This window comes from Haliotis asinina, chromosome 15 (assembly GCF_037392515.1).
Source record: "Haliotis asinina isolate JCU_RB_2024 chromosome 15, JCU_Hal_asi_v2, whole genome shotgun sequence".
NCBI classification, from domain to species: Eukaryota; Metazoa; Mollusca; class Gastropoda; order Lepetellida; family Haliotidae; genus Haliotis; species Haliotis asinina.
In genome coordinates this window covers 6,524,143-6,550,296 of record NC_090294.1, presented here as the reverse complement: position 1 = coordinate 6,550,296, position 26,154 = coordinate 6,524,143, and the positions used below count along the sequence as shown (strand labels likewise).

The following is a 26,154-nucleotide window of genomic DNA, read 5'->3' as shown; positions in this document are numbered from 1 at the left end:
CAATGACATGACAGCATCTTACTAAGATACCGGATTGTGTCACTACTTGACACTCAATACTTAACTGACGCAGTCACGACACAATAACCCGACACTTTCGGTCACATGAGACTGTCACACTGATGAAACATGCTGAATGGAAATGGAAACTGAAGCTGACAAGAAATTCAAAAAGAAAGCGAGAGTCAGAATGATTAATATTTGTAATAGTCGCGAGTTTGCAACTGAGAGTTTAGGTCTGCCCTGTCACGCATACAGCACGTGACAGAGGCGAGTATCTAAACAAAATCATAGGGGTTACGAAGATTGTCTGCTAGCCCTTAAGTGAGGGTTAAGTCTGAAAATATACATCATTGCGAAATGAAAAGGGCTCAAACGTCTACCTGGTCATCAAACCGTTTTTGCCTTCCCGTCCAAGGCAAGACAGCATGATGGACTGCTATCTGACTCCACACAGCAAGGATTATCGCACCAGTTTTCTTTGTTTGTTTGTTTTGTTTTATTTTTGTTTATTTTTGATGGGGAAGGGGTGTGTGTGGATCAAAGGGAATGCCGAGGATAATCCTCTGAAATGTCCGTAATACTGCCTGGTAACTAGAGGAGTTACTTGTAACCGTATTTAGCTATGACGGGGGATCGAAAGACTTACGCTCAGCTTTCCTGTCTCTTTATTGACGATTGACAATATTGTGATGCAGCTTTAAACTTAACTACCTAAAGCGTGAAACATAGCATTTGTGAATCCAAGGAGGGCACATACACACATTCCTCCGACAAACAGACCCCTCACTCCCTACATCTTCTTGGAAATCCCTTTAACCGCCTGTGCATTGGATCTATCCCGACATATATGGTGCTTTTTGAAAACCTCTTGCTGGAAGACATAGACATGTCCAAAGTTTATAGGGCGTAAACGCTTTCTTGTTGAACCCGGAATATGGATGCGATTAGAAATATTAGATCGCTGCATAGCTCGAAGGGTTTTAACAATTCCGGCTGAGTCCGAGTGTTCATAAAAATATGTAATATTATAGCACGTGCGGTTCACGTGAACAAACAGCCACGAATATCAAGAGCGTTATCAAAAGATTTTTGACGTTACAGACATGGTTTTCCACACAGACGACACTGAAATACCGATGATAGACGTGGAAACTAAAACGCTTTTGCACCTGTGTATGTCATACAGTTACTGTCAACTCGACGCATGCTGCTGTAACAAGACAACAACAGCGGTTGCCTGATACTTCCAACAATCATGCCAGTCACGCGGGCTTATAACGAGAAAAAGTCACGAACATATATATTGTTATTGACGGCTCTGAACACAATGCATAAGGAAAGCGGTATAACGAGGTCAACACACCAAGTGTGATTTAGGACGAATGTACGAATGTTCACTGCATATCTCATATGACACTACACCACATATCTCCTATAAAATTATACACGCCGCCCTAAGCAATATACCAGCTATGTGGCAACGGTCTGTAAATAATCGAGTCTGGACCAGACAATTCAGTGATCAGCAGCATGAGCACAATTGGGAACAGATTTCATATTTCAGCCAAGTCAGCGATCTTGACCACCCGATCCCGTTAGTCGCCTCTTACTACAAACAGTCGCTTTTGTAAATACATGTGAAGTAAGTAAGATGGTATCACTAAATTGGTACACTAAATTGTATCAGTAATGCACTTGCGTTCCTACTGGGATTATGAAAAGGTAAGAGTGAGTATTCAAACCGCGTACGAGTAAGGCAATATTTCTAAACATCAGAAATGTGGACGCATTGAAAGAGCACGCAAGTGTTATTTGCATGTGATACTGAAATATTACGGAGTACTGCGTATTGTCACTACGTCAGTTGAAATCTTTTAGTATGCACAAACCAAGGTGCAACACGACAGATACTCTCCAACATGGTTCAAATGTGAATAAACGGCTACAGATTGGATTGTTTCTGTTTGTCTTTCCGCGCCTTGGGTGTGACATTTTGGCCACTGGTGGGAATGTAGTGACGACACCACCCCCTCCCGGATATGCGTGTACAGATTCCACTAACGTGATCATAAGTCGTAGTATTTCCAACACTAACTACGGTTTACTGGACTAAGTCGAGGGAATTATGAAAGCAGCGTATCAGACCTACGTAGAGGAAACAAACTGAGGCCTTCCTAATCAAATATTGTTGCGAGGAATAAAGTAGTCAGTACACTGGTTATTCAAACTAGGTCAGATTGCCGTCGCGTACGTTATTGATGAGCTGTATCATTCCTTGTGTAACAGATAGAATCAGTTTCAGTTTGCAGCACCATGCAGGATGCCTATTCTTTATCAGTTACATAATCCCACACACATATATTGTGTACCAACTGGGCAATCGTATGACAGTAGCGGTAGCGATAACTACACATACATCTTTAAGTTCGCCCACATTTGTCTTATTTATCACCACAGATCTTATTTATTATTGGACCCGTGAAGGTCCAGGGTTGATTGGCCTTCAGCAACCCATGCTTGCCATAAAAGGCGACTCTGTTTGTCGTAAGGGGCGACTAACGGGATCGGGTCGTCAGACTCGTTGATTTGGTTGACACATGTCATCGGTTCCCAGTTGCGCAGATCGATGCTCATGCTGTTGATCAGTGGATTGTCTGGTCCAGACTCGATTATTTGGAGGCCGTCGCCATATAGCTGGAATATTGCTGAGTGCGGCGTAAAGCTAAACTCACTCACGTATTCATCATTGCACCACATCAATTATATTATATGCCTCTAAACAGAAAATATATCCCTGTTAGTGCATACTTTTGAAAATGTTTAGGAAGGAATATACACTCAAACTGACACAGCTAATGCTGAGAAAAGGTGCATTTACAGGTAGAAATTCAGTGGCCTTATTAGGCTAATTAAAAAAGTGAAATGTTTCTATATTTACCACATACGTCACCAGCATGCCTAACATACCATAGTGAAGTGAGCATAGTTTATGATTTTACAGTCGTTATGTTTTACAACGAAACCTGACAAACAGATGAAACGGCGCGGAATGATGTCATCTTAATGTACAAGACGACGACGACGACGACAACAACAACAACAAGATTAAAAACAACAACAACAACAACAACAGCAGGAATGTACTTTAATCCTAGGAATGGTTTTATTGTTTATTTATTCAAACCATGCGAGTAGCATGAATGCACAACTGGAACTGGTGATCGAGGCAACTTGGGATTGTGTCCATTGAGTGTGTACGTTGAGTGTGTACATTGAGTGTGTTCGATTAAACAATGCCGTATAGAAAGTGGTGAAATGTAACATATGTTATGTATGGGGTTACAGTTTCTCAGTAAAGTACACATTGTTGTACTTTTGAGGTTGAGCCCTATTCCGGAATCGAGCCCACACCCTGAAAGTCAGGCACTTAATTGCCAGTACAAAAATTCAGTCGTCTAACCAGCTCAGGCACGGCGGAAGTACTAAGAGAGTGAAATCCCAAATATAATGTATGTTTAGTGTGTACGTTGTGTGCGTACAGTGTGTATTTTGAGTGTGTACTCGAAACGCTAAAGGAAACGTTACCCTCCTGCCTTTATGAATTACTTAAATATATCTTCGAAGGCACTAATTAACACAAGCGTCTAACAATACAGCGAAGGTGAAATGCATCTTCTTTCAGAAAAAAAAATCAATTGTCCTATTTTCGACCATACCGAAACACACCAGTAACAGTAATTTAAACATCCAAAAGAAATGTTGAAATAAAATTCTGCTTTGAGACAAAGACAAACCATTTAAAGTCACCATTTACCAACTATTAAAACAACTGTTGTAGAATGTGTAAAAGAATTCATTCAATTTCTGTTGATTGGCATTTGTGAAAACATGTTAATGTCTTTGATATTGTGGAAAAGTGCTCAGGACCATCTAAAATAATCTTTGTTGGCATTTTTGCTTGCAAAGTAACATTAATTTTATTTTCCATTGCCTGTTTACACATAGCAATCGCCAAAACATAGCAAGATTCAATCATTATTTTCATAAATTTCATGTGTAGAATGTGCCTATAGGGTGTATAGAGAGGCTAGTATGCATGGTATGAAAAGCACGAGAAATATGCCATGATTAACAGCTGCTGAGAGAAAAAGAGCCATTGGAATAGTGCAGATTGGGTCGGCATACAATGATGTTGCCAATCCCCTCGGATGCCACAGTATCAGAGTTATTATAAGACTTACTCAGTTCTGCATAGAGACCTCTGTCGCCGTAAACAGACCAGTAAGTGGACGTCCACGTGTCACAACGATAGCTGAAGATAGGTACCTGCGTCATAAAGGAAGGGCGGTATCATTTCATTTGGCGTTTATTGTGTATTGAGTATTATGTTTTTCTGTACACATCACCCGCTAAGTGAGTTCCCGCGGGTTGTATGATTGTTATCACTAAAACCGTGAACATACGATACGTAACATGATAGCGACATAAACCCTTTTATTCCGTAAGACAGCCATGCTGAAATGAGTGTACTGAGATGGGTGTGCTTCGACAATACATATGCGTGTGTTTATGAATCACTGCCTAGGAGTGAAGTTAATTCATTCACCCTTGATGAGAATGACGATAACATCAACAAAAACAAACTGCATTGTAAAAGTTCAAATGAGGACAAACAGCATGGTGAGACACGCCTGCTAACACGCCCACGCCTGGCGAGTTCTTGCTTCATTGTGATCTCACCTATACCACACGATACACTTAATTAAATATACAGCGTGTCACAGAGGCCAGACAGTGTCTGTTGTGGTTATGACTAAATTCGTCAGTTTGAAAGCGTAGTCGAGGGTGGAGTGATCTCGTCCAGAAAGGCTTTGGGGAAGTGTTTAGGTTAGAGCGTTCGTTCGTCACGCAGAAAGCCGGGAAAATCTGATTCCAGGTGTTCCAAGGCTACCGGAGACTTGATATCGTTACATGTCGCAGATTACTTTGGTATAATTTTTGTTGGCGTTATATGTGACATTATCTTCATCTATACCAGTAGAAACTTGGCATGGACAAAGTTTGTACTTTTACCTGAAATTTTCTCCCGATAACATCTATCCTTGCAGTCACAGAACAACAGTTTGCAACTTGCTGTTTCTGTTCCCCCGAGGCATCACGTGACTATAGGCTACGTAGAGGATCTATGCCGAGACACCATTACAGAATGAAGAAGTAGTCATTCATGTCTTGCCTTTAGTGAAACCTAACAACTTCTAAAATACAAATCAAACAACTTTAATTTGCAATTATTGCGTTTATGATATTTATTGCTATTTCTGTAGTGATTCTGTACGCAGTGCACATGATTGACTTGCACTATTTCAGTTTAAGTACCGGACAATGTCAAGGCAAAAACCGTATTTCAAAATCGTATCTTACTGTGCCATATCTAAGAGCTATGCGGGTCGTGGAGATACTTGAGGTCGTTTTGTTGGGCAACTGACTGAAACGGCCGTGAAATGTCCACATTTTGACCCAATGCGTTATTCAAGACTGGAGTTGATCGTTGGTCAGTAAACACACAGCTGTGTATTGAACATGTTGCTGAGTATTCACTGTTCTTGTTTTGACTTTTATGGATTTCACGATTTAGTTCTTCAAGAACTAAACTTGGAAACTACCTTGTAAAACTTAAAAATCTAAACTATGTGGTACCATGCTGCAAATCATTAAATTAACACATGCGTGAAATTATCAATGGTTTTCAGCATTCCGCATGCCTGGTTCACTTTGTTCGTTTGCTGAACACCATACTCAGCAACTAAAAGAGAGCGGTCTGTAAACTGGACCAGACAATCCCTTTAATGGCATCAAGAGTATCAATGTACACAGATGGAAATGTGTTCAATATTTCAGCGAGCATAATAGTTGAATACCGTTTAATCTCCTCTAACACCTGTCTGTAGCAATAAGCAAACACTGTAATGTAATTCAACTTAACAAAGTAACACAAATAATACATACATTGGAGTAGGGGGTCAAAACGTTCCTAAGACACACCCCCCGTTGGATACCATCATCAACAACAAAAGAAATGACGCAAGCATTCTAAACGTCACTGCAGTCAATGTATTGTTGTGTACATTGTGCAATGGGTGTTGTATAACATGCTCTTTTGTGTTACCTGTTAGGCTGGCCTGACTTGACAGACTGTCACACTGTCGAAACATGCTGAATGGAAATGGAAACTGAAGCTGACAAGAAATTCAAAAAGAAAGCGAGAGTCAGTATGATTAATATTTGTAATAGTCACGAGTTTGCAACTGAGAGTTTAGGTCTGCCCTGTCACGCATACAGCATGTGACAGAGGCGAGTATCTAAACAAAATCGTAGGGGTTACGAAGATTGTCTGCTAACCCTTAAGTGAGGGTTAAGTCAGAAAATATACATCATTGCGAAAGGAAAAGGGCTGAAACGTCTACCTGGTCATCAAACCGTTTTTGCCATCCCGTCCACGGCAAGACAGCATGATGGACTGCTACCTGACCCCACACAGCAAGGATTATCGCACCAGTTTTTTTATGTTTTGTTTTTTTAATTTTTGTTTATTTTTGATGGGGAAGGGGTGTGTGTGGATCAAAGGGAATGCAGAGGATAATCCTCTGAAATGTCCGTAATACTGCCTGGTAACTAGAGGAGTTACTTGTAACCGTATTTAGCTATGACGGGGGATCGAAAGACTTACGTTCAGCTTTCCTGGCAGACTCTTTATTGACGATTGACAATATTGTGGAAATAATAAACTTAAAAGGGTACAGGATATATCAGCGGCTGTCACACGGTACCACTGGGGATAATGGGGATGTGAGTGCTATACATGTATATGTTTTGACGAACCATTTTATCCTCAAAATGGAAGACACCTGGCTTTTTTCAAAGCTTTTATCTTAAAAGTAACCGGACATAATTCAAATCTAATTATTTTGCACCGTTTTCTTAACAATCGGAGCTCCAGATATGACGCGAATTTGCTTATTTTACTCAATAAAATCACATTTACTCAATTAATTAGAAATATGGGAGTACAAACAAACGCATAAGAATCACTTAAAACCCAATAGGTCCATGGTACCTTCCTTACTTTACTCAATTAACAAAATTGGCTTGTGTATGATTCGTCGTGGCGCACAAACTCTAGAACAGCATTATCGGACTGTCCGGGATTTACTGTAACAATCACATGATTTCTATGTTGAGCATTTAGAAATGGCTGCCAAATGTTTGGCAATATGACAATTACTAAAAACATTTAGTCTGTTGAGATGCGCGTATATTCATAGATTTAGAAGAGTTCATTAACCAGTAAGGATAAAAACACCTCAATGTAAAAGTGAATACCCAATTGCTTGAAACAAGTATCTGGAACTGTGACTGAATATCCATATTTGTCAAACATATATTTATTCAAACTGTTTAGACGCAACACTATTGTATACGCGAGCATATGTATATAAAGGTGTTAACTCTGGTAACTCTCCGCTTGTAAGCATGCCTATGCGATGGACACAGAACCACTGAAACACCAATTTGCACGTAAAAGAATTCGGTGCATATTGAACGTGCAATAAAGAAACGTTGTAATATGTTCTTTCATTGTATTCTAAATAAACAAAGTTTACTACAGAGTGCAAATCACTACAAAGACAGTACGCATTCAGCGGCAGTAAATAGTATCCAATAGATATTTGTAGTTCAGCAAAAACCATAATTAATGGTGTTTCGCTTTCGTTTCTGGATTCTTGGAACGAATGCTTCTTTCACACATAACCGGTGTCTTAAGTGGAAACCCTTCCCTTAAATATGGAAGCGGATTCCCAGTAACAGGTGACCGAAAACTGTCCACTTCCAAGTAGGTGTAACAGGCTAACCAAGAATCTGTCCGGAAAGGAAGTCTGTGTGAAACCGACACATGACTTACAAACCTTATAAAATGGCAATAGTATTCTAAAGATACTGTATTCAAATTAAAACTGCAAAGGAAATGCAACAATAATTAAGTTAGAGTACAAATGCAATAACAATCATAGGAAGTATGAGACGTGGTCTCATCATCAACAACAAAAGAAATGACGCAAGTATTCTAAACGTCACTGCAGTCAATGTATTGTTGTGTACATTGTGCAATGGGTGTTCTATAACATGCTCTTTTGTGTTACCTGTTAGGCTGGCCTGACTTGACCTCCGTTGTCATACAACAGCATATTGCATATGAACATGTTTTTGAATCATCATGTCGACTGATACCACATGCAGTCATAACTTACTATACTCACCTGTCGTGTGTATGTACACGTGCGATAAACAGATATTGAAAGATTTCAGAATGCACGTTAGAAGATGCAACTTGCAGTCAGTAGAGGTGCGATGACTCAAACCCAACGGCACAATACACCACAACTAACCTGGCTCATTTGAATAGTAACAACACAGACTGGATGGTGGTATTCTTGAGGAATGAGAGTAGTGTGCATGACTACGGTGTATGGGACATTGGAACACCTAGTGGACAAAGTGTTCTTCCCCCACGTCACAAGACCATGGGTTTGTTCTTCGCCATTGCAACTGTAACGGTTGTAATTATCAAATTTTGTCCCCTAAATATCCCGACATTCGGATGCACTGATATTGAAGGTCCACGCGCAATGCCTTGTGACCATGGTTACTTCCCGGGATCTATTATTGTGGAGAAGTGGAGATGCTACCACATCACACATGTAACTGTGCACATGAGTTGTCGTTGTTGACCATAGGCTCCCGTCGTGTCTTTGCGATGATTAAAGATACATACATACATATATTGTATATATTATATTTGAGGCTGACCAATCAGAACACAGTTTACCAAATCGCGAAAGTAGACATTCGCACATACTTTCTGAACTTTTTATCTCGAAAAGGTTCGTACCCGAACGATTCCGAACGCTATTTAGCGTACGCTCGCTTCCGGGTGATGCACACGGCGTACGTACAACCATGTCAACGGAGAGTAAACAGTCGCTGAAAATAGTGTTTTTGGCAATATTCAAGGATGTCATCTTGCGGAAATATTAGCTAATGGTAACCATGTCAACAGAAACCCAAAGCGTATATACTGCACGTCAAATAACGGTGTTATATGCGGATTTTTGTTTGTGGAGAGACCTGTGTCAGTGACCTGAATATTTTGAAAGTCTCCCCGATCCCTAAATAGTAACCTGTTGTCTGACTGGTTAAATCTATTGATTGGACGGCCATTTGTCGCTCAAAGGTTACCTGACGCGACCTTCTACTAGGTTTTGTTAGACTCAGTGATGGAGTGTAACGAAATACACTGAGACTAAGTTTACTTAGGCTGTAATATACACAAGGTTGTAGCGGGAGGCAATGACATGACAGCATCTTACTAAGATACCGGATTGTGTCACTACTTGACACTCAATACTTAACTGACGCAGTCACGACACAATAACCCGACACTTTCGGTCACATGAGACTGTCACACTGATGAAACATGCTGAATGGAAATGGAAACTGAAGCTGACAAGAAATTCAAAAAGAAAGCGAGAGTCAGAATGATTAATATTTGTAATAGTCGCGAGTTTGCAACTGAGAGTTTAGGTCTGCCCTGTCACGCATACAGCACGTGACAGAGGCGAGTATCTAAACAAAATCATAGGGGTTACGAAGATTGTCTGCTAGCCCTTAAGTGAGGGTTAAGTCTGAAAATATACATCATTGCGAAATGAAAAGGGCTCAAACGTCTACCTGGTCATCAAACCGTTTTTGCCTTCCCGTCCAAGGCAAGACAGCATGATGGACTGCTATCTGACTCCACACAGCAAGGGTTATCGCACCAGTTTTGTTTGTTTGTTTGTTTTGTTTTATTTTTGTTTATTTTTGATGGGGAAGGGGTGTGTGTGGATCAAAGGGAATGCGGAGGATAATCCTCTGAAATGTCCGTAATACTGCCTGGTAACTAGAGGAGTTACTTGTAACCGTATTTAGCTATGACGGGGGATCGAAAGACCTACGTTCAGCTTTCCTGTCTCTTTATTGACGATTGACAATATTGTGATGCAGCTTTAAACTTAACTACCTAAAGCGTGAAACATAGCATTTGTGAATCCAAGGAGGGCACATACACACATTCCTCCGACAAACAGACCCCTCACTCCCTACATCTTCTTGGAAATCCCTTTAACCGCCTGTGCATTGGATCTATCCCGACATATATGGTGCTTTTTGAAAACCTCTTGCTGGAAGACATAGACATGTCCAAAGTTTATAGGGCGTAAACGCTTTCTTGTTGAACCCGGAATATGGATGCGATTAGAAATATTAGATTGCTGCATAGCTCGAAGGGTTTTAACAATTCCGGCTGAGTCCGAGTGTTCATAAAAATATATAATATTATAGCACGTGCGGTTCACGTGAACAAACAGCCACGAATATCAAGAGCGTTATCAAAAGATTTTTGACGTTACAGACATGGTTTTCCACACAGACGACACTGAAATACCGATGATAGACGTGGAAACTAAAACGCTATTGCACCTGTGTATGTCATACAGTTACTGTCAACTCGACGCATGCTGCTGTAACAAGACAACAACAGCGGTTGCCTGATACTTCCAACAATCATGCCAGTCACGCGGGCTTATAACGAGAAAAAGTCACGAACATATATATTGTTATTGACGGCTCTGAACACAATGCATAAGGAAAGCGGTATAACGAGGTCAACACACCAAGTGTGATTTAGGACGAATGTACGAATGTTCACTGCATATCTCATATGACACTACACCACATATCTCCTATAAAATTATACACGCCGCCCTAAGCAATATACCAGCTATGTGGCAACGGTCTGTAAATAATCGAGTCTGGACCAGACAATTCAGTGATCAGCAGCATGAGCACAATTGGGAACAGATTTCATATTTCAGCCAAGTCAGCGATCTTGACCACCCGATCCCGTTAGTCGCCTCTTACTACAAACAGTCGCTTTTGTAAATACATGTGAAGTAAATAAGATGGTATCACTAAATTAGTACACAATAATTGTATCAGTAATGCACTTGCGTTCCTACTGGGATTATGAAAAGGTAAGAGTGAGTATTCAAACCGCGTACGAGTGAGGCAATATTTCTAAACATCAGAAATGTGGACGCATTGAAAGAGCACGCAAGTGTTATTTGCATGTGATACTGAAATATTACGGAGTACTGCGTATTGTCACTACGTCAGTTGAAATCTTTTAGTATGCACAAACCAAGGTGCAACACGACAGATACTTTCCAACATGGTTCAAATGTGAATAAACGGCTACAGATTGGATTGTTTCTGTTTGTCTTTCCGCGCCTTGGGTGTGACATTTTGGCCACTGGTGGGAATGTAGTGACGACACCACCCCCTCCCGGATATGCGTGTACAGATTCCACTAACGTGATCATAAGTCGTAGTATTTCCAACACTAACTACGGTTTACTGGACTAAGTCGAGGGAATTATGAAAGCAGCGTATCAGACCTACGTAGAGGAAACAAACTGAGGCCTTCCTAATCAAATATTGTTGCGAGGAATAAAGTAGTCACTACACTGGTTATTCAAACTAGGTCAGATTGCCGTCGCGTACGTTATTGATGAGCTGTATCATTCCTTGTGTAACAGATAGAATCAGTTTCATTTTGCAGCACCATGCAGGATGCCTATTCTTTATCAGTTACATAATCCCACACACATATATTGTGTACCAATTGGGCAATCGTATGACAGTAGCGGTAGCGATAAGTACACGTACATCTTTAAGTTCACCCACATTTGTCTTATTTATCACCACAGATCTTATTTATTATTGGACCCGTGAAGGTCCAGAGTAGATAGGCCTTCAGCAACCCATGCTTGCCATAAAAGGCGACTCTGCTTGTCGTAAGGGGCAACTAACGGGATCGGGTGGTCAGACTCGCTGATTTGGTTGACACATGTGATCGGTTCCCATTTGAGCAGATCGATGCTCATGCTGTTGATCAATGGACTGACTGGTCCAGACTCGATTATTTGCAGGCCGTCGCCATATAGCTGGAATGTTGCTGAATGCGGTGTAAAAATAAACTCACTCACTTATTCATCATTGCACCGCATCAATTATATTATGTGCCTCTAAATATATCCCTGTTAGTGTAAACTTTTGAAAATGTTTAGGAAACAATATGCATTCAACTCGGCAACTCGGGATTGTGTCCATTGAGTGTGTACACTGAGTGTCTTCGATTAAACAATGCCGTATAGAAAGTGGTGAAATGTAACATATGTTATGTATGGGGTTACAGTTTCTCAGTAAAGTACACATTGTTGTACTTTTGAGGTTGAGCCCTATTCCGGAATCGAGCCCACACCCTGAAAGTCAGGCACTTAATTGCCAGTACAAATCAGTCGTCTAACCAGCTCAGCCACGGCGGAAGTAATAAGAGAGTGAAATCCCAAATATAATCATATGTAAGTTTAGTGTGTACGTTGAGTGCTTACACTGAGTGTGTATTTTGAGTGTGTACTCGAAACGCTAAGGGAAACGTTACCCTCCTGCCTTTATCAATTACTTAAATATATCAAAGATATCTTCGAAGGCATTAATTAACACAAGCGTTTAACAATATAGCTCTATGCAAGTCGCGAAAAACATTCTCAAATGCATTCATATGTAGGTGAAATACCAGAAAAAAATCAATTGTACTATTTTCGACCATACCGAAACACACCAGTAACAGTAATTTAGACATCCAAATGAAATGTTAAAATAAAATTCTGCTTTGAGACAAAAACAAACCATTTAAAGTCACCATTCTACAACTACTAAAACAACTGTTGTAGAGTGTGTAAAACCGTAAAAGAATTCATTCGATTTCTGTTGATTGGCATTTGTGAAAACATGTAAAATGTCTTTTGATATTGTGAAAAAGTGTTCAGGAACATCTAAAATAATCTTTGTTGGCATTTTTGCTTGCAAAGTAACATTTATTTTCCATTGCCCGTTTACACATAGCAATCGCCCAAACATAGCAAGATTCAATCATTATTTTTATACATTTCATGTGTAGAATGTGCCTATAGGGTGTATAGAGAGACTAGTATGCATGGTATGAAAAGCACGAGAAATATGCCATGATAAACAGCTGCTGAGAGAAAAAGAGCCATTGGGATGTTGCCAATCCCCTCGGATGCCACAGTATCAGAGTTATAAGACTTACTCAGTTCTACATAGAGATCTCTGTCGCCGTAAACAGACCAGTAAGTGGACGTCCACGCGTCACAACGATAGCTGAAGATAGGTACCTGCGTCATACAAGAAGGGCGGTATCATTTCATTTGGCGTTTATTGTGTATTGAGTATTGTTTTTTGGTGTACACATCACCCGCTAAGTGAGCTCCCGCGGGTTGTATAATTGTTATCACGTAACATGATAGCGACATAAACCCTTTTTTGCTGTAAGACAGTCATGCTGAAATGAGTGTACTGAGATGGGTGTGCTTCGACAATACATATGCGTGTGTTTATGAATCACTGCCTAGGAGTGAAGTTAATTCATTCACCCTTGATGAGAATGACGACAACATCAACAAAAACAAACTGCATTGTAAAAGTTCAAATGAGGACAAACAGCATGGTGAGACACGTCTGATAACACGCCCACGCCTGGCATGAGTTCTTGCTTCATTGTGATCTCACCTATACCACACGATACACTCAATTAAATATACACCGTGTCACAGAGGCCAGACAGTGTCTGTTGTGGTTATGACTAAATTCGTCAGCTTGAAAGCGCAGTCGAGGCTGGTGTCTGTTGTGGTTATGACTAAATTCGTCAGCTTGAAAGCGCAGTCGAGGGTGGAGTGATCTCGTCCAGAAAGGCTTTGGGGAAGTGTTTAGGTTAGAGCATTCGTTCGTCACGCATTAAATCTCATTCCAGGTGTCCCTGGTCGTGATATTGCTAAAAGGCGGCGTGACCTACTCTTCTCACTCACCGACCAAGCCGTCCAGATGTATTAATATGAATCGTACCTTTAGGTCCATATAAAGGTACTATACATCATATTCTTCAATCAAACAGGTGTTTTATTCCCTAATAAGGTTAAACCTAACTGCACACACATACACACATACACACACACACACACACACACAGAGAGAGAGAGAGAGAGAGAGAGAGAGAGAGGTTTCTCACGACCGAATGCTCAGTGCTGGCAATAGCCTCGTCCCTAAACAGAGCAAAACAACACGGATCCCTTCAACTATTCCCAGAAGTTATATTACACAAGGAAATACAAATCTGATTAACTATGACGTACTGACAGTCAGCATTCTTTGGGCATATTATACATCCGCATTTCTTAATAATATTCTGAAATGACACAAGCATCAAAATATCACAAAAATGCAACACAACATATCTGTGATCCACGCTTTAATTCGGTTAACTCTGATATCACACGCACTACCTGCCCATACAGAAAATAATTTTCATATTGTTGCCTTCACAAAAATCATGTCTCAAATGGCGTAGATATGCATATGAGCTGAAATCAATGTGCATTAAATAGCAACAAGATATCAAAATGAATTATGTACGATTAACCTGGCTTGCCATATAACACGACCAAACATCAAATGATCAATACAGAAATTTGAGATATTAATGGAGATATTGACATCAGGTAACTGTTTTGGCCATGCCCCGAGAATTCTTTCCAGCAAATGCTCCACTCCTTAAGTTAATTTTGAAGTGAGATAACGCATGTAGATCACCCCAGTTCTCAGAGTGAGAGTTTGTGTTCTTTAGAAAAAGGTCCGTTTAATATTAATGACGTCCTAAACTATTTAGACTTAGTCTCCTATATCTGTTGTGGCCACAACGGCTTGAAAAGACTCTGAATTCGACCATGTGTAATATTGGTCGATCCTTGCAGTGCGGGGGACACTTCTCCTAGCGTCTGGGGCGCCTGCTGCCATTCCATGGACAGCCCACAAATGTTCTATGGAGACAAGGTTGGACGATATGAACTATAATGTTCTCCGATATGAAATATAATGTTCTCATTCTCAAACACTTTTTTCGACCATTGTTCAAAGCAAACACGCCATTCTTCCTTAAATCTGATTTTAGTGCACATGCCAACATGCTGTCTGTACATGCCCATTTTCAGCTAAACATAGCGATAAAAATTATTTCTGACAAAGGAAATGGAGATGGAGAGATCTTTTTTATCTGTACGCTATCGTGCAAGGGATGACCCTTGATTATAATAAAAATTTAATACATGTGGCCACGAAGGCTCCTACATATCAACCTATTCAAAACGTGATGTTTAGAGACATGAAATGTGGGGTTGTTTCGTGTCTGCACAACAACAAAAATATGCATTAAATTATTTAGGATCCTGATATGTTTTCCGCCCTATATACATTTTTGTGGTTGACATGTCGAGGTCCCCTGTGTCTAAGTCTATACACAGCGACATCCTTGTTTCTCACTGTGAACCGATTGCCTACGGACTGTCTTTGAGGAAATGTATTAAGTGTTTTTCAATATGTCTGACGTCGTCACATAGTAAAGGAAAGGGTGTTTACCTGCAACACCGAGTGTGCGATGTTAGTCAGTATACAACTGGATAAACTCTCGTAGCTTTCCGTGTTCGTGTGGAAGAACGTACTCAATTATTTATGCAAAGCAGAGTTGGTTAACAACTCTCTTGATCGGCAGTATCCCAGCTATTTAGCGGCGGTCTGGACATGATCGAGTCTGGATCAGACAACAGAGTGATCAACAGCATGAGCATCGACCAAGGGAACTGGGATAGCACAACATGTGCCAACCCAGTTAACGAGTCCCGTTTCCATAGATTCAGTAGCATTTATATAAATAAACTTAAACATTTCAGTCCTTCTCCTACCCGCTTGCGAGAGCAGTCTACTGGACAGGATGGTAAATGAACTTGGTTTGTATGTTGAGGAATTTCGCAGTTTACACTCCATGGCAGGTTATTTGAAGGGAATGTTGTAACGTACACGAGAAGTGTTTTTGTCAGCAAGCTTGTCCAGCATTCAAAGATTCACCGTAAAGACACTCGTTTATAGATTAAAGAAAGTAAATGAGAGAGTGATTAAATATTTAAAGTCACATAAGCAACATTTCAGCAATATCGTGACCAAAACTACTTCTAAATTCACACATGCATACATATATGTATATATGAACACCTGTCAACGAAGGAATAGGTTGAAGAAAACAAACACATTTACATTCGTTATAACTCTGACCAAATAGACACACACGCACAAGCACACGTACACACACACAATCGCTATTGCATTAGTAACACAAATGCAAAAAACATAAAACAAATGCACATTCATTTTAACACAGGTACTATTGAAACGTATGAAATTTTGAAAATAGAGTCACATTTGAAAGAAGAAGACATATTTAAGAAATAATACCAATGTCTCCCAGTGTCCGCAAAGCGAGTATCCTCTATCGCGAGTATCGGGAGTGTAGGTCAAAACCACAATTTACTAAAACGCACAAAAAGAGGTACGTTATATAGCATGTCATTTGTGACATACAAATGTGCGTGACATACTGCTACTGCAACAGTATTGGTGCTACTGCTACCGCTACAACTCCTGCCCTCACTAACACAACGGCCACTTCTTTTACTGTAGCGCTACTACCTATACTACTACCACTATCACTACCATCACCGCACATGTCTACTACAAGGAGCCTATTCCTGGGAATGGACACACACACACACTCACACACACACTCACTCACTCACTCACATACTCACACACTCACACACACACACTCACTCACTCACTCACATACTCACATACACACACACACTCAGTCACACACACACTCACTCACTCACATACTCACTCACACACACACACACACTCACTCACATACTCACACACACACACACACACACCCTCTCCTGTTTTACAATAACGAATTGACAATATCATTACGAGTTGGCTTGATCAACATCACGTCCTGCCTCACAATCAAGGAGTACCTGACTTTGACGGTGTGGGCTCGATTCCGGAATAGGGCTCAACCTCAAAAGTACAACAATGTGTACTTTACTGAGAAACTGTAACCCCATACATAACATATGTTACATTTCACCACTTTCTATACGGCATTGTTTAATCGAAGACACTCAGTGTACACACTCAACGTACACACTCAATGGACACAATCCCAAGTTGCCTCGATCACCAGTTCCAGTTGTGCATTCATGCTAATCGCATGGTTTGAATAAATAAACAATAAAACCATTCCTAGGATTAAAGTACATTCTTGCTGTTGTTGTTGTTGTTGTCGTTGTCGTCGTCGTCGTCGTCGTCTTGTACATTAAGATGACATCATTATTCATATATGCATTTATATTCATGTAGATGAAGCTGTTACAATAACATATATGGACAGAAACGGTAGTTGTTCTTCCGGAAGGAGGACTTGCGTCATATGTACAAGGTTTACAACATGAGGTACATTTTACCGCTCATGTGAATGAAAATTGTAAATTCCTACACTATAGTTCATTCATGTATGTCATCAGCGAATGAAAATATTTTCTTAATGGAATTCTTTTTTCTTTGAAGAAGAAAAAAACCCCGTTTCTTAAAAGTTCAGATGCCAGCTTATGTTGAGGGAAGTACTCATATTGCAAGGCTGGATCGGCACCTCTTTGGTACCTTATAATACACATTCACAAATGACATGACTGGTGTCAAGCAGTTGCATTGACACACTTGAGAGCAATGACAAGTGTGAAAGCAGTTACAGTGACAAATGAGAGCAATGAAACGTGTGAAAGCGGTTACAGTAACACACATGATAGCAAAAACAAGTGAGAAAGCAGTTACAGCAACACACACGAGAGTAATGACACGTGTGAAAGCGGTTACAGTGACACAGGAGAGCAATACCAAGTGTGAAAGCAGTTACAGTGACACACATTAGAGAAATGACAAGTGTGAACGCAGTTACAGTAAAGCACATGAGAGCAATGGCAAGAGTGGAAACAGTTACAGTGACACATGAGAACAATGACAAGTGTGAAAGCAGTTACAGTAACACACATGAGAGCAATGAAACAGTTACAGTGACACATGAGAACAATGACAAGTGTGAAAGCGGTTGCAGTAACACACATGAGAGCAACGGCACGTGTGAAAACAGTGAGTGGGTGAGTAAGCGAGCTGGGTTTTGCGCAGCTTTCAACAATATTCCAGCTATATCACGGCCAGGAACCCCGATGGGTTTCACACATAGTACCAATGTGAAAGCGGTTACATTGACACACATGAGTGCAATGACACGCGTGTCCCACTTTAGAAAGACATTCTAGGATTTGAATGACGGTGTAGATTTTCAGTCTGGTTTTCCATTATGCCATAACTATATACTTTGACTTTCTTTACTTACTCACGACCTGACCCTAAAGTATCCGATTCATGAGTCAGCTTACATGATTGCGCCATTCCGGTGTCCTCCTTAATAACCGTGTCACTGATGATTCGGAACTTATGCAAGCATTCATTTGGCCGCCATGCACTGTATGAACTCCCTGATTAGTAATGAAGGGTGATGTGACTACAAAGCAGAAGCAAACACATGGTGTCTGTATTTTCAAAATGTTGGAAAGAAAGCACCGTGAAGTAATACTAACTCAATCAGGTATCAGAATCTGAAATTGATCAGTCTATCATTTGTTTGTTAGTTGTTCAGTGAGTGGGTTTACTTTTACGTTGCTTTTAGCAACATTCCAGCAATATCACGGCAGGGAACACCAGAAATCAGTTGTTTAGCATCGCACTCAACAATATTTCAGTTATTGGCGGAGATGTGTAAATAATTCATTCTAGACCACAAAATCCAGTGATTAACAGCAAAATCATCGACCTGCGCAATTTTGATACGACATGCATCTACAAAATCAGCGAACTTGAGCACCCGATCCTGTTAGTCACCTCTTACAACAAGCATGGGTTAGTGGAGATCATTGTATAAGACATACTTACGTAATTGCACACTCGCCGAATCGTAATAACTGGCGGTTGTGCACGTGTTGCAATTATTCTGCAAATGGGCTAATGACGACTGAGATATGTACGTTATCCTATATGATAGCAATAGTGCTACAGTAAGATAAGGCGTAATTAGGTGACACAAATACAACGCTGCAGATACGATTCAGCAGGAAAGTGCGATGTCGAAAATAAGCGATCGTTGAATATCCTCTATTGTGGCAACAACGCCAAATACGATTAAACATGACTGACCCTGCTCCAAAACATTGCTTGGACTCCTGTATATACAAATAATCATACGCACACGCACTAAAACGCAGCCATCGACAACACAGCGTAAGAACTTGTCTGCTTCGTTAGAATGCTCCCAACGACATAATTAGACCCTTGGTCAAATAATGTACAGAAGGCTTCGCCAACATTTAAGGTAGACATACGGAAGACATCATTGACAAAACCGATGACCGATCATCAACATAATAATTTATAATGGGTTGCCATCCATTCTCAAAACGCAGTTATTCTAACTGCCCGTAAGAAAGGCAAGACTGAGCATGTCCAAAGCATTGCCAAAGATCGCATTAAACAATACTGGTAGGGTGGGCAGAGAACAATCATTGCAAAACAGCCACAAGCAGCATCTAACAACAATGCTTCAAGGAACTTGATAATATCAAACTGACGTTCTCCGAAAAATTACAAACAAAACGGCGTCAAAGCATTTATTCCACTGTGTAATATGATCTTGAAACCATGTCTTATGCAAGCATTCATTTGGCCGCCATGCACTGTATGAACTCCCTGATTAGTAATGAAGGGTGATGTAAGCATCGGATGATGTTTGTGACTGTTGAGTGCATGGAGTCGTCCGATATAATGGCACTGAGCCACGCAAAAACTCACATGCTATAATCACATTCATAATGAGACAGCGGGTAGTGTCAATCTGTTCGTTTCGTTTTACTTATACATTAGGTATATACAAACAGTGATACAGCATTTGCACACTGCGATTCTTTTGCAAATTTAAACATTCCTATGGTTAACATTTATTTCGATTTTCGAGGAAGAATATATAATCATTTCCGAAGATGGTATTTAGATGCCCAAATGACAGTGTAAAATGTCGAAAGTGTCTTAATCTTAAAGTCTGTTTACAGTTTCCTAAACAAACCTATTTTGGGGCGTCGCCTGAAGCTTTTGACACCGAAGAACCTTTCGTCTGGGTGATACAGCTGTCGTAGCGCCATCTTTTGGTCGTGTTGGGCATTAGGATGTTCTCTCTTGGTGCCAGTCTCTCATGAGAAACTAGCTGGCTTATATGAATGCTACTCGGCTTTGTTTACGTTTTAAAGTGAAGAGATATGGTACGAGCGTTCACTTTGTTAAACCCATTCAACCGTGGTTTGTTTTTTCACCTCATGTCCAGTTTTCAGTTGTCTCTCGAGGACTGATCACCAGGGGCTCTGTTGTCTCCAAGAAATTCTTGTTCAGAAATTCCACTAGTGTATTTGCTATTTGTCATGTGAACTAATAGACGCGCGTAACTGTCCTGGCAGTCTTCACAATATACGCACACAACGGAAGCCATTTGATTTTAACGAGCGGTGTAGTAGCCAGGTGGTTAAAGCGCACCCTCGTCACGCCGGAGACCCGGGTTCGATTCCCCTCATGGGTACCAAGTGTGAAGCCGATTTCTGGTATCCCCTGCCGTGATATTGCTGGAATATTGCTAAATGCGCCGTAAAAGGTAACGCCTTTACATTTAGTTACAATTTATTTGAAACAGAATTACTTTAAAGTTATTATTCATATATGCCGAGTTCTCTGTTTGCAAAGACACTTCTGGAGGGTGGCGGATCGAGATTGAACGAACATATGCACAATAGGATGGTGTTAGTCTGGGTGGATGGTGGGTGGAGCGGCATATTGTGTTCTGACTGATGGTTTTTCACATACGTGAGTGAATGAAACATATGTTTCAATAACTACCATTAACGTGTTTTTATGTGAAATCATATTATATGAAGCCGCAACCGGCCACATATTGAAAATCAGCCCGTGAGGTAACTGGAAGAGGACAAGGCGTGTTGTCCTATATTACTCATATAAGGAAATATTGAGACCAAGCCTATTTCAAGACCGCGAGGTAATTGTCAGTATTCAGTTTGTCATCAGTCGATCATTGAAATGCCCGGCATAGGAAATCTATTGGCCGAGAAAAACGTACTGAACCAGTTACACGAATTGAGTTCATATAAGGTAAGTCTCGCCTTGCCTTGTTGATACACTGACACAGCGATTGTAAGTGGCTGTTCAACGCGTCGAAGCTCTCTGCGCACAATCCACAAACGACTAGAGGCAGCTGGGTCTCGAGGGCGTTCTCTCCACGACTAGTAATCACTTTCGTTTCACGTGTACGTGTCAGCAGGCGCTGTGAGGAGGACCATTTCACCTATCTACAAGACCATACAGTCAGAATGGAGGTCATTAATAACAGAATACTACATTTGAAGGATACGTGGCAATATCGGGATGTCCCGGACTGTGTAGACGATGAATTCCAGGCTACAGCCTCTCATATGGAGTGTATGAAGTGTGAGGAGAGCAGGCTGGCGTCGTTCTATGACTGGCCTGCCAGCATGTCTCAACAACCTCGGGATCTCGCCCGTGCAGGTTTGTTTTACACTCACACTGACGATCGTGTTCAGTGTCCTTTTTGTTACGGTGTTCTGAAAAAATGGTTGCCAAGCGACACACCATTATCTGAACATTCTAAACATTTTCCACAGTGTCGATTTATTCGTGGTTTGGATGTCGGTAATGTTCCTATAAAATCTCCATCTGTATCGCCATTGAATCGATTATCTCAAGTTAATTCTACAGTTCACAGACCTTCACATTCTACGCCTTTAAATATCGTGCCACCGCATAATACACGTATAGTCACTATTAGTGGAAATAACACGGGGAGTGCATATAATACCGGGAATGCCTTTAATACTGGGCGTGGCTGTAAAAGTTCAGAAACCGTGCATAGTAACATCCCACCTCATGCAGACTTAACAAAGGAAAACCAAAGACTTGCAACGTATAGCGGCTGGCCAGAAAGCTGTTGCCAGACTCCGGAGCAGCTAGCCAGAGCTGGGCTTTATTTCTTCCCAAGCGACGAGAAGCCAGACAGAGTTAAGTGTGCTTACTGTCATGGCAAGCTGTACAATTGGCAACCTGGTGATGATCCGTGGATGGAGCATGCCAAATGTTTCCCCACCTGCCAATACATCAAGCTGTGTCTTGGAGCAGACGCTATCAGAGATCTGCAGACTCCAGGCACTGGTGCCATCGCAAGTAGAAAGTAAGTATGATGTTAAACTATTGCGATGTTTGATGGCTTAGTCACAGAAATACACACATTCTACTTTTCTTTTCCAAAATAGGTGATGGACGTCATCCCACTTGCGTTTTCTCACATGGGTCGATATAGTCGGATTAGATCTATCGTCTTGTACATTTCAGCATACTGTTATACGTTAAGAGGATAGATAGGAGGATTACACGACAAATTCTCGTTATTTGTCCTAATAAGCACACCAGTTATTGACGCTGTTAGATCGTGTATTTCGGGAAGCTTTATATGAAACTGGCCTTGCAAATGAAGACACATGATAAGTGAACGGAAATAGAACAAACTCCGCTGTGGGATCATGTAAAAACCAGGAAACGAATACTGAACGAAATATTTAAAATATATTGGAGGAAGAAAAAATCCCTGGAAAGATCAGAATAATTAACAGTTAGGTCAACTTGACACACGAGTTTGTCATGAGTAATTCAACAGTTTGTCATCCAGGTGCTGTGTTGCTGTGTTTTGCTTTGTCGTTTCTTGCAATTCTTTGTAACGATCAATGTTTAACATGAGTTTACCATGCGCATATTGCTATTTCACAAGAGTTTCATAAAGCACTGAAATCACTTTCTCTTACAGTAAGCAGATTTGGTGTGATCTGAAATGTTTGCATGCGCAGGTTCGGTTTGTTACGAACGTCCACGAAATAGTGGGGGCTAATGTGATATTATCACACACCACAGGTGTTACATGTAATGTGTACGTTATGTATCGAATGGATGTATTGAACCAGTTGTGCAGGCAGACGATGGGTTTTTCAAAGCGATAATAAATTGTAAAAATGTGAGATATCCATATTGGATCCTGGGATATCCTCCACTGATCACTGTCATTCTGCCTCAGTGTTACAGGACGGATACGGGCGTCCACAACCTCTACAGTCACATCACCAACAAACCGCCCGGTCTCATCAAACGCGCCATCTACATCACGCACTGTGGAAACGGTCTCCAGAGACCCAGAGACACAATCAAACCTTCAGGAATACCTGCGCAGTGAACAGGTGCAAGCTGTATTAGAGATGGGGTTCGGAGTGGATCTCGTCACACAGACTGTGGAAAGGTGTTTACGAGAACGGCCTGGGGACGTCCCTCATGCAGCCGAGCTTGCCTCTATGGTAATGGGTCTGGAAGACACACAAGCTGCAGCTGTTACTGCTCCAGCAGCTGGGAATAGTCGGACACATGCCAACCCGATTTCAAGGACAGAAGCGTTTCCTGCCTCACCGGAAACATACAGGGCGTCAGCTGGTGGTGCTGAAAGGCATGGCAACACACCGAAACTAAACCCATCTATTCAGGCGTCTGGACAGACATGGACGCATTACAGAGACCCTGCCATTAATCCACAGATAATCCGAGAGGAGAACACCCGACTAAAAGATCAATATCTCTGTAAGGTTTGTTTTGAGAATCAGGTCCGAGTGACCTTTACGCCCTGTGGTCACCTGGCTTGTTGTGGACCCTGCTCCATGGCGATGTCCGAGTGTCCGATCTGCAGAACACCCATATCTGAATGTGTGCGTACGTTCTTCTGAACGTCCTTCAGTGAAGTAAGGCTGGTCTGTGACCCTCATGATCACACCACAGACCACATGCTGACAAATTAAAGAGAGGGATAGAAGGTGAGCAAACAGCACGACGTATGTTATGTAAGTGAATAAAGAAGGATGGCGAAGAAGAGGTAACGAAATACAAGTTGAAAAAAATGGGATAGCCAGAGCATCAGAATCGAAAATGACGTATAGACCAGAACAGGTTACCTAAAGAACAGGTTGCCATGAATGTATTTTCAGAGAGTGTAGACAGCAAAGCTACAGTGTCACCAACAGCGAGTAAAAATCAGAACAGACAGCAGGAGGTATGTATATGTGTAAAGTCCCCCCTCCCCACCCATCTCTCTCTTACACAAACACACAGAGAATGTCAAACCTAACCAACTTCTGTTGTTTACAGTTTATACTGCCAGCATTCATTATTCTGTCGTTATTTTATACCATATTTAGTGGTTGTTTGTCGGTATGTATTACAGTTTTCATGCACAAAATGAATCATTTCATGACGTGTTATGTACTGCCCTGTTGTTTCTTCATAACTTACTCCACAGCAACTCGGACGCTCCAGTGATTATTAATTAGATATGCGTTTGTTAACAGGAAACACACAACCAGTACGGGGCGGATGATACTGAGGGCACTGTCATATTGTGTAGTTTTGTTATAACGCCAGCTGGAACATGTACACGTCAATTCAGCGCATGGACAATCTGCATAGTGCTGTATATAGATCATATGATACAAATTTTCAAGACCCATCAACACGGAATGTATGAATAAGCAAATAAGATGTTAAAACAACATTATTAGTTGTTAAACACAACACCAGCAATATTTCAGTTACATATCACAGTATTAACTAATGTTTTTGTTACATTTGCTTTTAATTGCAGATCTGAATGTGAACGGGAGTCCCACACCAACACACAGTTTAACAAACAATGCATGCACACCTTGACCTTATCACGGGAGGTAGCAGGTATATGAAACAGGTTGTCATAGAAACGTGACAAGGAAACTGGATTTATTACAGGACGATCACAAAACGGGGATTTATCGTGACATCCGCCATTATGTAACTCACGTGTGTATTACTCACTTGTTTTAGTCCACATGATATTATGAATGCCACGTGATGTTATTAATTCATAAATCTCGACATGTGTGCAATATTGAACTTTCCCCCTGGGAAATACTCGTATATTTTCAAGCGTTACCTATGTGTAGTCAAAACGTTTTTTTATGTCCCTGTCATACTTAAGACAATGTTGATTTGTGTATTCTTCTCGTTGTCTGTGTCATCAGTGTCTTCATGTTTCTTGTTTCCTTAAAGAACTGAGGTTATCAGTGTTCGGTGTTACGCTACGTGAACTATGTGGGACTTTTACATCCACGAGTTTGACGTAACGCCACTAGAGACACACTAGTTATTTGCTAGGATTTACGTCAGAGTATCAGTATTGTTTATCAGTGTTGATGATTTATCATCAATGTTGACATTTCAATGTTAGTGTGGAAAGCTCAGTGGACAAGCATATAATGCCTTCAACAAATGATCGTATATGGTACACTGTATGTATGATACTGAGATTAGAATGTGGGACTAGATCACGTTCTTACAGGTAAATATACTCCAACAGTATCACGTCATCTGAATAGTAATGTCTTTGGTATTAAAGAACGAATACCCGCGTACACCCGATGTACAGTCATACAAGTACAGTCACTTCCCAACAACAAGAATACAAGTTTGATCCTAACAGAAATATGTCATGAAACAATACTTTATATGCATGTAAAATCCCTCTGATTCATTGTGTATACTGGCTTTGAGTCTGTCCCAGATTTTGGGATGTATAACATTAGTTACGTATGCATTTATGTAGAGAGAGCCGGTTGTGGAAACGTGTGACCCACCCTTTCCCGTGAGAAAATTGTGTTCAAGAGCATACATTCTCGTGAATAACGCGTGGACTGTATGATAAGTCAACATGTAATAGCAAACAATTTTAGGAATATTATATTAATTCTACAGCATGGTGTTTCTCTGCGTTTTACATGGTTGTGC

The 26,154-nt window shown here is 40.8% G+C and overlaps 1 protein-coding gene across 1 annotated transcript; it reads left to right on the top strand.

Annotated features, from left to right (window-relative positions):
* Positions 1-21,361: 21,361 nt before the first annotated feature.
* LOC137265842 (baculoviral IAP repeat-containing protein 7-like) lies at positions 21,362-25,736 on the top strand. Its single transcript, XM_067801304.1, has 3 exons — positions 21,362-22,480; positions 23,375-24,391; positions 24,980-25,736. Exons 1-2 carry the CDS (start codon positions 21,606-21,608, stop codon positions 24,066-24,068), a joined length of 1,569 nt encoding a protein of 522 aa, XP_067657405.1. The 5' UTR covers positions 21,362-21,605; the 3' UTR covers positions 24,069-24,391; positions 24,980-25,736.
* Positions 25,737-26,154: the final 418 nt, after the last annotated feature.